The 17,130-nt window shown below is 36.7% G+C and overlaps 1 protein-coding gene across 12 annotated transcripts in view; it reads left to right on the top strand.

Moving 5' to 3' along the window:
• Positions 1 to 17,130, top strand: part of RABGAP1L (RAB GTPase activating protein 1 like) — a 682,268-nt gene that overhangs the window by 585,205 nt on the left and 79,933 nt on the right. Inside the window, exons 1-2 of one of the 12 annotated variants that reach the window (XM_027086266.1) lie at positions 6,892 to 7,100; positions 8,268 to 9,009. The exons of 7 other annotated variants lie outside the window; for them this stretch is intronic. In XM_027086266.1, the coding sequence (XP_026942067.1) occupies positions 8,899 to 9,009 (111 nt within the window). In that variant the 5' untranslated portion in view covers positions 6,892 to 7,100; positions 8,268 to 8,898. Of the gene's footprint in view, positions 1 to 6,891; positions 7,101 to 8,267; positions 9,010 to 17,130 lie in introns of those variants that run through there. 4 more of the 12 variants (XM_027086268.1, XM_027086267.1, XM_027086262.1 and 1 more) reach the window with 4 other exon arrangements.

The following is a 17,130-nucleotide window of genomic DNA, read 5'->3' as shown; positions in this document are numbered from 1 at the left end:
TAATAAGGAATGCATAGCCAGAAATTCTAGAAATTGACAGCTGCTTGTTTTGCCTTTGATTCTTTATGTATCTGGTTAACTAGTAAATAGGCCTTTTTCACCTAAACATTTGCAGCATTACTTAGATCTCAAATGGACATTTAAAATAAGAAAGATGTTTTGCAGAATACATATGTCCTTATGCCTAAAGGCGGTTATCATATTAGAATTTCTTACTGAAAATAAAATCTTTGGTCAACTATGCAGGCACTAATATTATCTCTTAACTTCCTGCTTAATTTGAAGAGGAATTAAAGCATACGGATTTTAGCTATTTTTATGATCCTCATGATATTAGAGAGATGTTCTCTATAATGACACATAACAATTAAACCTGAAATGATCACTTTTTGGGAAAAAATTTTAGATTGAACATAAAAAATAAACTTATCAAAATGAATAAAATTAGAATGCTTTGGGAATTGCCACTGCTGTTAAAAAGTTAATACTTTTTATTATTTTACTATTAGCCAATTTTAAGCAATTTACTATTGCCCTTAACTCAAAGAAAAAGCCAATTTTTAGCATCATGAAAGCCACCATTGACAGTTCAAAGAACGCTGCCTCAGTCCACATGGTATTTTCTGTTGTAACAGACTGTTAATGTGTGCATTGCACTTGTCAGTAGTTTGCCTCCAGTCTTTTCTTTTTCTTTGTATTTGCAAATGCCTAATAAATAATATTATCAGATGCAATGAGTTTTTAGTTCATATTTTCAATATATAATGATATAATATGAAAAACAAAATACTAAGAGAAGAGAAATACGGAGTCCCGCTTTAGAAATTTTAAAGTTTCTATTTCAGGATCTCCAAATTGAATTTTTTTTCTTCTCTCTTGAATTCATGTTATGCAGAACTTGTTGTAGGTGGAGAAAAAACAAAAAACCCCAGAGCTTTTGTAATCACGTATTTCGGTTTTAATCATGTCTCTGATTTACTAGTTGTGTGATCTCAAATAAACTTAGGGCAGTGGTTTCCTCTTCTGTAAAATGGGGATAATAAAACCAGCTTCACAGTATTGTTGCAAAAACTAAAAGAGATACAATGTAGTTAAAGCTCCCCTCAGCACAATAACTGTTAAATTTGTGGGTTTTTTCCCCTCCTTCAGTCTTCACCCCTAATCAAATTCAGTTGATATCTTTGAACCGAAGTAGATTACAGGTTTATTGGTCAGTTCTAAGCTTCTGGATAAGCTGTTACTCTAAACTATTGCATAGGATATTTCTTTTGACTCTAAGATCCAAATGAACACTGGAAAATCTTTTTATAATACAGTTAGAAAGAAAGATTATGTATTTCCACATGAGAGCCCATAGTAACAGTGTTTTCTTGATCAGGTTATAACCGATGAATATCGTTATACAACAAATGCTCTCTTTGTTCCCTGTTCTTGTCACAATTGCTCAATTTAATAAGAGATAATTGATTAGGCTCTGTTTGCATTGTAGTCAGGAAACTGGAGAGGAAAGCTAGACTGTAAGAGATCCCCTCCCACCCCATTATCAACCTTTTACCTCCTCTGACCTGCCTCCGTTGTTACTGACAGAAGGACTTGTGTAAATTACCAAATTGCTCTCAAACAAAGCAACATCTAGAAAGATTCATTGGGTAGGGAAAACTGCTACAGGATTGGAGTTGTGTGACACCTTTTATTTCTCCCTTCAGGATTTTTGTTAATTGGACAAGAAAATAGAAAATGGAGGCATTGACTGTGTTCTTATGTACTGAGAAGAGACCCCACCTCGTTTCTAAAGGTTATATTCTATCTTCTCCTCAGTTTTTGGCAGATGATCTTACCGCTCCAGTCATCTTTTTTCTTTCTTTTTTTTTTTTTTCACTGTGCCATACAGCTTGCAGGATCTCAGTTCCCTGACCAGGGATTGAACCCAGGCCAGAGCAATGAAAGCCCCGAATCCTAACCACTAGACTACCAGGGAACTCTCCATCATTTTTATTAATGTTGATAAAAACAGCAACTATCACTGATCAAATACTTTATAGAGCCTGGCACCTTACTAAGGGCTTTTATGTGCATTACCTTATTCCTCATAATATCAGCACTGTTATCATTTTCTCATTTATGGATGAGAAGACCAAGGGTGAGACAGCTTATGGAACTTGTTCACGGTCAAACAGCTAGTATGTGTCAGAGCATTGTATCAAGCCAGGGTATTTTGAACCCTGGAGCCCATGTGTTAACCATTATGCTATACTTTCTCTAATGATAAAAAGTGGAGGCTAGAAAGGCAGAAACCCTGTAGTCTTCAAGGACTGCCCTTGGCCTACATACCTTATATTCCAAATTTGTTGACCTGAGATTGGAAACCTACCACAGGCTGATTCAAATCTGCCTTTGAAACTGTACCGCCTACTCTACCTAACATAAATTCACCACTCTGGCCAGGCTAATTTTATTTTCTCTCTAAAAAACTTACTTCACTTTGCTTATGAAAATCCAATCCATTTTTTCCATGAAGACTTTCCTGTCTGCAGAAGGACTTAATTCTATTACAATCCTAATATGACTTGACAGACATGGTGTATTGTATTGTGTAACCTTAAGTGTGTGAGTGTCAAGGAGATCCCAGCGTGGGAGAAGCAGTGGTGTCTGGCACAGGGCTGATTCTCCGTACATGTTTGCTTACTTCGCTTATCTTCCTTTAGTCATGAAGGGCACGCACTTTGCAGCCAGACAGGCTTGTTTTTGAATGCTGTCAGTTCCATTTCTAGCTGTGAGAATGGAGTCAAATCACTAAACTTCTCCACACTTTAGTTACTTCGTCTATAAAGCAAGGATATTTATAGTACCTAGCTCATTGACTTATGCAAAGATTAAATGAGATTGTATGTCTAGGACATAGTGAGTACTTACTAAATACTAGCTGCATTATTATTATAGAAGAATTTTTAGTATATATTAGTCATTATTATAACTAGATTATATGTTACTATATTACACATTTATAAGCCCTCCTCATGCATATTGCATGCATTTAGTAAATGCTGCTGTTTTAATTTTAATTGATATAATTCACATACCATTAAATTCTTCCAGTTTTAACTGCAGGATTTTAGCCAGGTCCACCACTGCAAGCTTCTGTATATGACATACTACAGGGATCTGAGGGCCCATTTGGAAGAGTTATCCAGGTTGGGTCACCAGCCCTACAGGAAGAACTTGAGACAAATGAACACTTGAATGAAAACGAGTTAACACTTTGTTGTTCTCTAAACCTACCTTCTGACCTTGTGCAAAAGGAATTTGAAACATATTCCATGTGGAATGGTTTGATTTAGTGGTCAGTAAAACTTTAAAAAGTTATTCAAATGCTTTAGAAATTAAGGTAAAGTTATTTGCAATTACAATTCAGTTGTATATTCTGCTCAAAATGAGACAAGCTGAAGCATTACTCATATTCTTAGATGTGTTTGAAACCATCCTCGCTTGGGGTGATAGCAAATATCAGGGAATGCTTAGGAGCACTTGCAATGCTTATTTTTGGTTAGGTAAAATTTAAGTGAATGCGTTGTGCTAAAAAACAAAATTCAACTGAGTACATTTTAAAGATCTCATTGGCTTTATTCAACAATTCATGAAAGGGCGGCAGCCAATCTAGCAGATAGAAAGGAGCTCCAAGGAGCCGTACAAAATGAAAGGCTTTTATAGGCAGAAGGGAGCAGGAACAAGAAAGTTACATGAAGCAAAAAAGTGGGTTGGTTATCACAAGATTACTTTCCTTTAGGGGATAGCAGGGGTCTATCAGGCAGATTACCTAACTAGTGCTGATGAGGTGACTCCTGGTTTAAGATTTCATTTCTGGGAGAGTGGAAACTGTAACAAAGTCTTTGGTGACATGGGGCTTAGCATAAGTGACTCCATGTTGGACCTATTGTCTTGTTTTTAATAGTTGGCTGTGGATTTCAGAGTTACAAAAGAGGTAGAAAGCTGACTTGTTAAAGAGTTGCAGCTACTCTTTCATAGTCTGGAATGTACCTCACCCTCATTCTTTGTAGTGAGATGCAAATGAGGAAGTAAGATACCCAGTGTAACTGTTAAGCAAGTATTTATGTCCCACTGGTTTTTGTTTTCTTAGTTTAACTCTGGGGATTTTTTTTTTTAAAAGAATATGTGTTTTCTGAGGTTTTGAATTTGCCTAGCAATTACTAGCAAAGATAGCAAAGATAATGAGCTGAATGGTTGGAATTTGACGCGAGAATAATGGTTGTCTTTATTTACCTTTGCATGATTTTAAAGAGAACTAAGATTTCACTTATTTATCTTTTACTTCATGTTCTTTTTCCTTTGTAAAAACTCAGCATGTTACTGGACTATTCTGAAATCCAAAGTATTCTGAAAATCTTTCTTCTGTTGATACTTCAGTGGTTTCTCTCTCATTTTATCTTTTGTTCCGCCACTTAGAGCACTTGGGTTCTGTAATGTACACTCCTAAGTGTAAAGAGAAACCTACTTGGAATATTGTTTTCCTGTGATTAAGAAAGTAATTGTAGAATTTTGTCTTTCTTAGAGTTCTTTATGTCAATACCATGAACATTTTGTGACAGTCCGTTAAAATTGAGTCAGGTATACCTCATGAATATTTATATTGAACTGAATCTATTATATGTTAATTGAATCTATAAAGATGTTCCTGAATGATTAGACAAAGACCACTGGGGAACGAAGAACAGTCTCTACAGGGCTTTGCCGGTACATGTGGGGGACATAGAAGAACTTTCTGCCCTCTAGGCCATATTTCTGTCCTAGTGGTTTTGTCTTCCTTTTTGTCTTATCCTGATTTTATGGCTGTTGTGATGAGAATGTTCAACAAGTAGAACCTGAGGCATGGGAAAAAGGGTCCTTACAGCCAGTCTTGTGAGGTGAGATAATTTTTTAATGATGTGTGATCATTTTTTAATGTATTTGCTACTTTGATGGTGGATAAAAAGAATACTACTCCCATAATTAAACTACATTGCTTTGCTGCATTTGGGGAGAACACAGAAATTGAAAAAAGTTCACATCTTCTTCAGGCTTCTCTTGATTTTTGTTTTGGCTCTTTCTAAATTTGATACTTGAGAATAGATGTTCTCTGAAGGCCAGGAATGGTTTATTAGACTCATGCTCATTTAGTATGACCCAGGTATGTTTTTGTTAAATAGTAATAATCCTAGAAGAATGGCTGTTGGAACAAATCAGCTAACAGAGTAAAATCTGTGTAAAAATTTTAAAACAGCATTTAAAAATATTTGGAGATATTTGTTAATTTGTTCTTTTTATCTTAATGAAATCTAGAGAGGCTTGTGAAAATTAATTTGTAGGCAGTTTGGCTTCTGAATAGAAAGACTGTAAAGAGTAGCTAATAAAAAGTGTAGCAACTGTCACCAAACCCTCTTTTAAAAGCAGAAGAGTTGATGTTAGAAAATCCAAATTAGGGTACAAAGCAGACTGCATTTGTTGGGACACATTATAGCAACCCTGGGGGCACTTTCTTAACATCTGGGATTACTGTTCCCCTTTGTTTTTTATTCTGATAGAGATTAAAAAGGTATTTTCACCTTCAAATCCCCCAATAAGCCTATTTAGTGGAGGGAAATAGGACACACTGCTTTTGACTCTTTCTGAGCAAACTGAGCACACGTGAAAACCTCCGATATATTCCATCCCTCTCAATTTACATGACCATGAGGAAACTGAAACCTCGGGAGGTTAAATGACTTGCCCTGGGACAGACAGCTAGATGGTTCCTGCTGGAACTGGAGCCCCTCTGTTGGTTACCACGAGTGCCTTGTTTTCTGCTGCCTGTTTGATACCCAATCCTCTCCTGGTAAATTTTAGCAGCAACTGGTGTTGTCGGCACTTCACTCCTTGATCTCAGGTAATTCCCCACCCCCACGCCTTTTTTCAGTGGAGCTGCACAGTGTGAAGTCGAGGAGGGCAGAAGCTCAGGTGGAAACCATCCGGGGAGATAAGTGGGTCTCAGTTCACCGGGGAAAAGGCAAAAGAGTAAGAAAGATGTCTTGCAAGGGAGTGAAGTACTGTATGTAAACATGGCTGTGTACAATGACTCCTGAAGTTTGGGAGGGTACGATAGCTGTTATTTCTGACACTGGAGAAAATATCTTTAGGAAAAGAGAACACAAAGACAATTTTTTAGATAGATCATTGGTTTGCAAAAAGTATGCTTTTTGTGGGGACCACAAATATACATTTAACTGTATGACAAAAGGAACATTTGAATTTTTGCTTCCCAGACTCTGAAGTATGGAGAAACATTTAAGGGTGACAGAAAATGAAGGATGCCCATCAAACTTAGAGGAGTCCTTGCTCTAGAAAACATATGCACTGTGGCTATGAGAGAGGACCTCTTGGATTTAGGCGTGAAATGTTGTTAATAATTCTAAGGCACTGTGGCTAATTAGAAGAGTCTTTTGAAGGTAATAAATCAGAAGCATTTTAAAGGTACCTAATTGTTTACCTAAGAACCTGTGTGGAATTCTCAAAGGACTTAATTATTTGAAATTGTTAGCTTTTGTTATTGTAATTTTAAAACTGTCTTTACAGCCTTTATGTTTCTAAAAGTGTTTTGCACTCTTATATCCCTGATGCCTTAGAAATTTTATGAGTTTAACACACAGCACCTAAAACTATTATTGTTTTCCCTGGCCTTTTTTATTTTCTTGGTTACAAGTGTTCTTAACCAAGATGATTACCTATTGTTACACCGAAAGTGCTCTCCCAGGGTGCATAGGCAACTGCTCAAATGCGGTTATAATTCTTGTTTGCCCCTGGGTGGTTGCCAGCAGGGAATAAGGCATTATGGGAAGTAGTTTCTTTACCTTCCACAACAGGTGTCTTTGTCAGTGCACCTGAGTCAGATAGCATTGTGGAAGCACTGAGTCACTGGAGCAAAGGAAAATATGAAAGTCAGAGGAATTGCTTTCACAGCTAGAAAATGGTCCTGCAAGATAAATCGGAAACCTTCTGGTGCTAGTGAATGCACGAAGAGATTCACAGTATCCTTTAAAGTACTTCTGAAAAGATAAAAAGGAATTGAAAAGGTATGAACTGCCTGACGCTTTATAATACCTTGTCTCCTGACGACCATTTAATTTTTACCTGGTTAGTCAGCGTTAAGATGAATGTGCTGGAAGAATTTTTAAGGAAAATAATGCGTAAAAGGCAGAGCTGCATTGTAGGGAAAAATGAAGTGAAAATGCTTTACCAGCTCCAACAAGGGTCAAACTCAGTTTGAAGCTGTTTTAATCTTGAGGATTTATTTAAAGTATTGCATTTTCTGTTTAAATAAGCCTATTAGTCTTGCTTCTGTTTCCTAGCAATAAGGTGTTTTCCCCCTTCCGTGTATGTGTGTGTGTGTGCGCGCGTTTGTAATCTAGAATGCTATAGTATTGCAAAACTCTTCTAATCACATTTAAATGGAACCAGGTACTATTTAAGTAATCATGTTCATCTAGGTGGAAATATTTTAGAAAAACAAGGAAAAATAGACACTATAAATTTCATTCCAAGTTTTGTTTTCTGAAAAGCAGACTTAGACAATGTAATACTGCTATTAGTAATTAGGACTAAGAGTTCCAAACAGTATCTGTATTTGATTGTAGACCAACATTGCCAAACTGATTTCTAATTCTAATAAATAATATTTCTCTTGGTACTGCAGTGTCATAATCTATAAAAAGCAGAGAAGATAATAGCTTAATTAGAAATACTGGAAAGACAACTTTTGGAGGAGCTTTATCTGTCCTCCCCCCCTTTTTTATTTGCTTAATACTTTTCCCATGGAAATTAGCATACATTATATTTCCTGGTGATTTAGGCAACCTTGTAATGATAATTATGGGCAGCTTTCACATTTTTCATCGGGGCACATTGAGGTTCATTTACGGTCTCCAGCTGTACTTTAAAAAAAACGCTTCTGGTGGCTAAGGCACCAATAGTTCATTACTGTCTGCTGATTTGGGTAATTAAAAGAAACCTCTAAGCTTAAAAATAGGGACCAAGAGAACAACTATCTATGAGAGAAAAATAATCAGTTTAGAAATGAGAACCTTGTGTTGCTTTCAGAATAACAAAAAACTAAGCTCTCAATATCAAGAATTCTGTTTAAAATAGTCATGTTTTTTTAAGTGGGAGAAGAGGAAATGGTTATTCACTGATATTGCAGTCCCTGTTTCATTTTTATATTTTGGTACTTTTTTTCTTAACAGAAATACTCAGAGGGAAAAAAGAACCCTTTTATTTTTTTTTCGTACTTCAGGAGATAATTTTTAACTGCACCAAGAATTCTATAAATTCTGAACATCTAAAGGCTGCCATCTATTTTCTATGAATGTGAAAAAATAAGCAGTAAGAAAATCCACTTCTCCTCCAAGAAGAAGAATCTTGATATAATACAGAAGTAAGAAGATAAACTAAAAAAATTTCTATTTATCAAGAACATAACAATAAGTCAACTTTTGTGTTTTTTGGTTTTTGTTTTTGCATTTTTGCTATTGGATATTTCCACACAGGAGACTTTTATTTCTCTTTTTGAAGTCTAAAGAAGATTTCCAAAAACTGAATTTTCCCAGCTGCTCTGTTAAGAATGCAGAAGGTGTTTATAGTGTATACTTCCTCCATAGATAAGAGACCTCTCTCAGTTTTCTACTGGGGATGAATTGCTAGACAAGCCTATGATAGCAGCTACTTTTTTTTTCTCCTTCTGGAATTTTGACACTTCACCCCCTCAAACTCAGGTGGGTGTGTGCATTGGCACTGAGCTGCCATAGGATTTTCCCTTGGATAGTCTGGTCTGTAGCTGGGGCAGCAGCTGCTGCTGTGGAAAGGCCAGCTGGCAAGATGATGGAAGAAATCTCCATTATGGTAGCCTATGACGCCCATGTTTTCAGCCAGCTGCACGATGAAGACTTCCTCACTAGTCTGGTGGCCATCAGCAAGCCCAGGTCTATGGTAGGTGGGGCCTCGCACACTACTCTGGGGCTCTTTTTTCTTTTCTAATATGATAGTTATACTCCTGTAGCAATTGAGGCATAACTTCCTGGGAATTAAAATAGAAGTATTGCTGTTGGCATTGTTGCAGCTACAAAAAGGTCTACAGGTTTTCAAGGATTTATTTACATAACTAAACAGTATTATACCTTAACAGTACATTTAAAAGTGTCCTAGGAGTAACACTTAGGTTAATGCTTTCTTATGTAGTGAGGTTGAGAGGAGTTTTATAGTGCCGAACATAAATTTGTCCCACATGTTTGCCTTGTATGTATGTGTATGATTATTTGGGGAAGACCACCTACATATACACACGTATAATTCAGTCTTTCTGGTGTGGAGCATTTTTACCAGTGGGCCATAACATAGACATTAAGAATTGAACTATCTAAAAATCAAATAACTTTCAGAGTTACATTATTACTAAGAACTATTATGAGTATAATCTTAGTTGGGATTTGTAAATTTTTTTTTTAACCATTCTCCAAGAGTCTTAGATTGTATGTCCTGGCATAATAGAAAAACAAAGTCCTTGCGAGTGTTTGTTATTTCTTCTCTGTAGATGTCATCCTTATAATGGCCATTGATCCATACCTTTTAACAAACTTTCCTAACTATTGTTGTAGTAACGTCTTATTCATTATATTCAGTAGCACTCATCACAAGCAACAGAATGAACAAGTATATGGTAATGATTATCTTACTAGTATGAAATCCTAATTCTCTATTTTAAGACATGGGAACCTTAAACATAATATGGCAATTTCTTCCAAAAATATATTGTAATGATAAAAAAAAGGGTGAGGGGGAACTCATAGGTTGATTTAAAAAGACTTAAGGGTTATATCAGCCTGATGCAGTGTACTGACATTGTTTCAATGCTGATTTGAACACACCATAAAAAAATTTATAAGATAATAGGGAAAATTTGACCACTAATTAGGTATTTAGTGATATTAGGAGAATTATTCAATTTTTGTGTATGCAGTAATATTTTGATTATGTTTAAAATGATGATTTAGAGAGATTTATGGATATAGTTAATGATGATGATTAAGATAGGTAGGGATAGTTAATGTCTGCAAAGATTCAAAATGATCCAGTAGAGGGGTTGGTGATGTGGGTGAACTAAATGAATATGTGTTGATAATTGTTGAAACAGAAGGTGAGTACACAGGGATTCATTACACTCTCTCCTTTTGTAGATGTTGTATAGCTGCAGTTTAAAAGAATCAGCTGGACAAAAAAAAACAAAAACAAAACAAATACAAAACCATAATATACTTCTGTAAGTGTTCATTAATAAAGAAATATCCAGCCTATTGCATTCTTTTCCTATTTAGTATAATTTCTATTTTTATAATTATATATATTATATGGAGATTATTGCCAATTCTTAGTTAACCATAAATATTACTATATATACCAAGTCAGGATAGGTTAGTTCATAGTTGTGGATAATCTTTAAACTTCATTTTAGCCATTAATTTTGCAATATTCCATCATGAAAACTTAATGAAAGAATTCAGAATTCTATTTCACTTTTTTCTGATGGTCCTATCAAGATCTTCTTAAGGGGTCTGAGCTGAGTCTTCAAAACCTTATAGGAATTTTCCAGGCCAGAGGGGAGAAGAAACAAAAACAGGGAGATGTAAAGTGACACAGTGTAGAGGACAGAGGAGGTTGAAGAGGTAGGCAGTGACCGGGTCATGGAGAGCGTCATGTGCTCAATAAATAAAAGACGTGGGGTGTGCAGGTTGTGTGCTCACACATCTACAGGAGACAGGAAGAGAAAAAATGAATGAATGAATGAATGAGTATTAATATGCTTACCAGGGAACATTCTTCCATATTCTACATATTGATATATGTTACGCCTTGATGCAATTCTAGCTCCCCCAAAGGGGATTTAGCCCTGGAGTTTATTTGATATGAAATTTGGTCCCTAATGTGGAGTCTCAGAGGTGTGATAAAGACACAAAATACTGCTCTGTACACCAAACTTTTAAATAGTATAGACGTTCGGGTGTTAAATTTAATTGCAGAACTTTCTGGAGATACTGAGTTTTCTTTATCAGATTTGAAATTTTAAATAGTTTATTTACTGGTAACATCTTTTGGAGGTGGTATTTGGTTTTAGTTTATCTGGGAAAGTTATACTAAAATTGTGGTAAGATAAAATATTTATCATTTGCTTTTGATTCCATATTGAATTTTTTGCTTTGAGATGAACCCTTTAAATTGTATGAAAGAGATAAATACTCAGATTTTCTATAGTATAAAATAAAATCATATTGCTTCTCAATATGATTTATTACTGCACTGTGAAGCAAATTATATTCTTGCTAACATATAAAATCCCCTGGGTTTAGGTTGACTATTGCAAGGGTATTTAGAAACTTTCTTAGTACAGAATTAATTAAATATCTTTCTGTAATTGGACTTTGTTTCATAATAAGAGTTATCTTGATTCCTTAAATGGTAGAATACCAGTAAGTACAGTGTTTTTGGTGTGGACACTGAATCTTTTCATGTTCATAAGTAGCTCTGTGGCTTTCTGACTTTTTTTTTTATAAATTTATTTTTTATTTTTATTTTTGGCTGCATTGGGTCTTTGTTGCTGCGTGCGGGCTTTCTCAGGTTGCGGTGAGCAGGAGCTACTGTTCGTTCAGGTGTGCGGGCTTCTCATTGCAGTGGTTTCTCTTGTTGTGGAGCACGGGCTCTAGGCGCTTGGGCTTCAGTAGTTGTGGCATGCAGGCTCAGTAGTTGTGGCAGGTGAGCTCTAGAGCGCAGGCTCAGTAGTTGTGGCACACAGGCTTAGTTGCTCCGTGACATGTGGGAACTTCCCGGGCCAGGGCACAAACCCATGTCCCCTGCATTGGCAGGCAGATTCTTAACCACTGTGCCACCAGGGAAGCCCTTTCTGATATTTTTGATGGAGACATATAGTGAAAAATATAAGACACTGTACACACAAGACTAAAAGAAAATTTGACTAAACCAGGTGATGTATTCAAGTTTTTTCTTCTGCTCTGTTATATTTAATTGTTTAAAGGCTAGTTGTGAGCAACCATTAATTTCAGAAATGTCTTGATTCACACTTTGAAAAATATGGTTATATCCTATTGATCCTTTAAAAATGAATGATATTTCAGGAAAATCACAGATCCCTTTACAGAGGTCCTTTTCGTAAATGACAGATAAGAAAAAGGATAAGAAAATCAAGCATAATTTCTCTTATCATCCACACACACAACATAAGATTACGTGGATCAGTGCTGTATTTGCTAAGATAAACTAAACAAAGGCCTAGAGTCACCACTAGCAGAAGTTAACAACTTTTAAATTACAACATGAATAAGTTGGTATGTAAGGTGAAAATCCGGTTTAATCAAAATGACTCGAGCATTGATAAAGCTGCCTCATTGGATGCAGCATTCTTGCCTTTCCTTAAATCCAACAGATTATTTTTTCTTTGGTCATTCACAGGCTTTGGTTGTTAACTCTTGCATTGTGAGACAAAACTGTACCCCTCCCCACAATCCTTCCCTTAGCACAAGTGCTCACACAAGGAATAATAAGTGAAGGAGGGAGTCTCTGAAGTTTTCCTGTCAGGACCTTCTGTCTCCTAGTGGAATGGCCAGCATTCCTCTCTACCACCTCCACCACTTCTAATTATTTTTGTATCTGACTAGTATAAATAAAGGGAAAAGATCACACCTGTTACAGTTATTATGCATTCCAAAAGAAGGCTTTGAATATGTATTTAAATTCAGAATATTCAATTTAATGTTTAAACAGTGAAAAGCCTAATAACCAATGCATACTCTGTCGAGCTTGAATATTTCATGTTAATGTTAATTTATTTTCTACTGAATTATTTCAACTTTTTAATCTATAAAGTGGTTATGAAGGGAATACTGCTTTCCAATGTATGTTAGTAGAGGCCAGTATGTAATATTACAAACATTTTTGGGTTATTGCACATGCTGGGTATAAATACAATACCCCTTCCCCCAAAGACCTCACGATAAAATAAAAGAGAAGCAAAATCAGTATTTATGGGGCTGATATTTACTCTTTTAGGGTAGAACGAAGTGGGGAATAATTACCACTGATTGAACAGTGTGGAGGCAGAATTCCAAAGGGGGTGGACGCAATTGAGTGAGGCTGTGAAGGCTGATCAGGTGTTGCCAGTGAGTAGAGAGTAGTAGGACCTTTCTGAGCAGGGCGAACAGATTGTGCAGAGGCCAAGAAGTTAACTATTTCAGAGGCTTTAAAGTTACAGTCCTCAGTTCAAATTTTACATCTGTTACTTACTGGTAAATTACTTCATTTCTCTAAGATTCAGTTTCCTCATCTGAAAAATGAGGGATATAGTAGCATTACATCACTAGATTACTTCAAGCATTAAAATGAGAGCGCTTGTATTTAGCACAGTGAAAGCTCTTACTTACTGTCTTCCCTTGTCACTGTTTGGAGAAGGCCTAAAGGAAAGAGTGGGTGAGTAGATGAGGTATCACAGGGATGTGGGAGAAGGCAGGGGGTGGGATGGACAAAATGGACTAGTTGGGTAACCCTGGCTAATTGCTTTGTTTGACTAGGGAATCACTATCAGGATATCAGTCCTACAGGAAACTTGAAGCCTTTTGCCGTGAAGATGGTGTAGAGCAGTGGTCCCCAACCTTTTTGGCCCCAGGGACCGGTTTCAGGGAAGACAGTTTTTCCACGGGGAAGGGGTTGGGGGCTGGGTGGCGGTTCAGTGGTGCAGGCGGTGCGCGAGCGATGGGGAGCCGCAGGTGAAGCTTCCCTCTTCGCCCGCCGCTCACCTCCTGCTGTGCGGCCCGGTTCCTAACAGGCTGCGGACCGATACCGGTCCGCAGCCCTGGGGTTGGCGACGTTGGGTTGGGGGTGTAGAGGATCTTAGGTTTGAGCCTCAGGATGGTGAGAATGCAATGTGGAATTAATAAGAGGGATTTATATGGGCCGAACCATCTGCTGAGTAGATATATCAATTATTGCAGTAATAGGCAGTAGTGGACTGATGGGGGCCGCATCGCGTGCGGAAAAAAATTTTTAAAGGGCATTACCTGCTGTAATGCCCTTTAAAAATTGAGTTGACAGGAGTCTGGACTGCTTGACACTTTGACAGTAGCAGTGTGAATAAAGAAATTAGTCCACACATGATGTTTAGTTCTTGCAGTGGATAGGTACAGTAGTATTCCTTAGGAAGAAGCAAGCAGCTGATCTATACAAGAAGAGTAAATGATTGAGACAAGTTGAAAATTACTGTAAACTTTCCACCTTATGAAATTGGCAAGACTGTTGTTGTGTCAGCTTGAATGGGAAAGTTGGATATCAAGCATGTAATGGAGAAAAGATGGCCCATTTTGGCTTTATTATGTTCCACATCTTGAAATTCTAGGTCACAGCATCACTGTAAGAGACTTGGTTGTTCAGTGGTTTGTCCATTAACAAAAACTGTTTACCCAGACTAACACATGTTTATACTCTATTAGCACTGGATATATGTTCTTAATGGACAGATACCAAAATAGCAGCACTGTGCGGTAAAGGAAGGGAGCTCTTCAGGGAGCTCCAGTTTCTCTGTTGTATAACTGGGAGATGAGGGTAAGCTTTCTGAAATTACTTCCTTCTTATTGGGTTGGCACATAGATTTCATCTAGCATGCCAAATTAAAAAAAAAAAATTCAGAGCAATTCCTTGTGCCAGAGACAGAGAAAACAATGAAATCAGTAGTTATTTCTAAATCTTCACTGCATATACAAAAATATTGATTAAAATAAAGCATAACACCAATTGACTCATCCATATTTTTAAAAACTGTTATTATCTGAATATTTTACATTCTCATTATTATTGAAGTGAACATATTTTGGTAGTATTTCATCAACTTCAGTTTAGCACAGGAAGCCAAATCGTCCCTCATGTGGTTTATTAGTTTTGATATGAGTTAAGGTTCTTATGGTTGCAAGTAATAAAATCTTGAGCTCTCTTAAACAAGGAAGGGAATTTATCATGTGGGCACCAGGTTGTGTTCCTTTAAACACAAGGGCAGGAGTTCAGCAGAGCTGGTACTAGACTGATGCTGGCAAACATTTTCCATATCTCATGCCATCTAATTAACTTCTCTCTTTGCATCTACTTTATCTCTTTCCCCAAGTTCTCTGCTTCTTCAATCCCATGGCTGAATATGGCTGCCGTACAGCATTCAGATTTATAGTTCTGTCATTTGCAGAGTTCAGTTGCTACCCCTGAATCACAACCGTAGATTCTTCAGGGAAAAATCTGAGTGTTAAGGGAGGTGACATAGTATAGAGTGGAGCCCAGGAGCACAGACCCTGGAGCCAAACTATCTGGGTCAAATCCCACCTCACCTCCAACTAGCTCATTTACTTTGGGCAGGTTACTTGACCTCTCTGAGTTTCATTTTTCTCATCTGTGAAGTTGGAAGCATATTAGAAGCGCCTTACAGAATTAAGTCAGTTAATACCTTAAAGCACTTATGAATACCCAACACATAGTAAGAGGTATATGTATATAAGCTGATATAATTCCGAACTGATTCTTCCTTTACAAAATCATGAAATAAAAGATTAACATTTAGCAAGACTTTATAAATTCACTATCTAAAGATCATTTAGGTTGTTTTGCTATTAAATATGAAATTATTAAACCAGCTTCTATGATAATTAGAACTCTTCTGCATTTAATCTTGTTTCAGATGTTGAGAAATAATCTTTCTATACTTGATTCTGGGGGTGGGGTTGATTTGTGAGTCAATTCAAAATATTTTTTTCAGAAGGTGTTACAGGAGCAGTTGACATGAAACATATAATATGTAAAATTTTTGTTTTATAAAATCATAGCTTGTCTACAGTGACTGAAAAATCTTATTCTAGTTTTTTGTTTGTTGTAGCACCCATATTTGCATTCGGTTTAGTAATTAATCCAAAATATTCATTGATCTGCTCCTATGTGCTATGCTGTATTTTTGGTCCTGGGAATCTAGGTGTGAGGAAGAAAGACCGGTGTCAATTGTGAATCTTATACTATTTGGAGGAGAGGTAAGACATGAATATTAGCTAATGATATCACTTATCAGCCAGTGATAAGTGTTATGCAGAGACTTAAAATGGAGTGATGTAATTAAAGTCTTTAATTGGAGGCTTTATGTTGGGTAATCAGTGAGTACCTCACTGGTGTCATTTGAGATCTGAATGACATCCAAGGGAAAATAAGGAAAAAAGAGTAGCTCAGTTAGAGGAAATCTCTGAGAGAAAGGCCCCAAAGTGGTACAGAGCTTGATATACTAGCAAAACAGTACGATCAGTGTGGTTGGAGCACCATGTGCCAGGGGTAGACAGTGGTAAGAAATGAGGCTGGGGGAGGAGTTGGGGGTCAGGTTATGATGTAGGGCTTTGTAAGTCAGAAGAAGGAATTGAGGTTTTATTCCTTATATCATGGCCTGTATTCATGTCTAATGAATCAGATTTTAGACTTGGTAACAGAAATTTTAAATGATGATTAAATTATCAGAGAAGCCAGTATTACATCAAAAACTCACCACAGAAACTAACACACCATTGTAAAGCAATTATACTCCAATAAAGATGTTTAAAAAAAAATTTTTTTTAGGACACTGCTAGAACCCAAAGCAAAATGTTCATGGAAATCCATCAGTAGATTCATGCATAGGCTAGTTTTAATTCTTATTTACGCTGCCCTGTGATTATTCATCTGGAAAAAATGAAATGATCCAGTTGTCAAAATCAAGAAAGAGTTTTTCAAGACCAAAGAAAAAAATAAACATGAGGCAAAGATCTTTTCAGGAAAAAGAAAACAACTCACCACAGTGCTCAAGCTCAATATGAAATCAAATTGTGGCATTCAAATTCAATGCAAGGACTACAGGCTGGCTTATGAACGGGATTTGCAACAAAACAAGCAAAAATAACACCGTTGCTCTGATTATTGTAATGCCCACAATAGAATTTCTAACAGGCTGAAATATTGAGGAAACCCTCTTATCTGACACAGCCAGGCCTGTAGTTGGTTGGT

The sequence above is a fragment of the Aethalodelphis obliquidens genome, unplaced genomic scaffold (genome assembly GCF_003676395.1).
Source record: "Aethalodelphis obliquidens isolate GAN/ISIS:26980383/991018 unplaced genomic scaffold, ASM367639v1 scaffold55, whole genome shotgun sequence".
Lineage (NCBI taxonomy): Eukaryota > Metazoa > Chordata > Mammalia > Artiodactyla > Delphinidae > Aethalodelphis > Aethalodelphis obliquidens.
The sequence above is the reverse complement of the archived record's forward strand: the minus strand, read 5'-3'. Positions and strand labels throughout refer to the sequence as shown.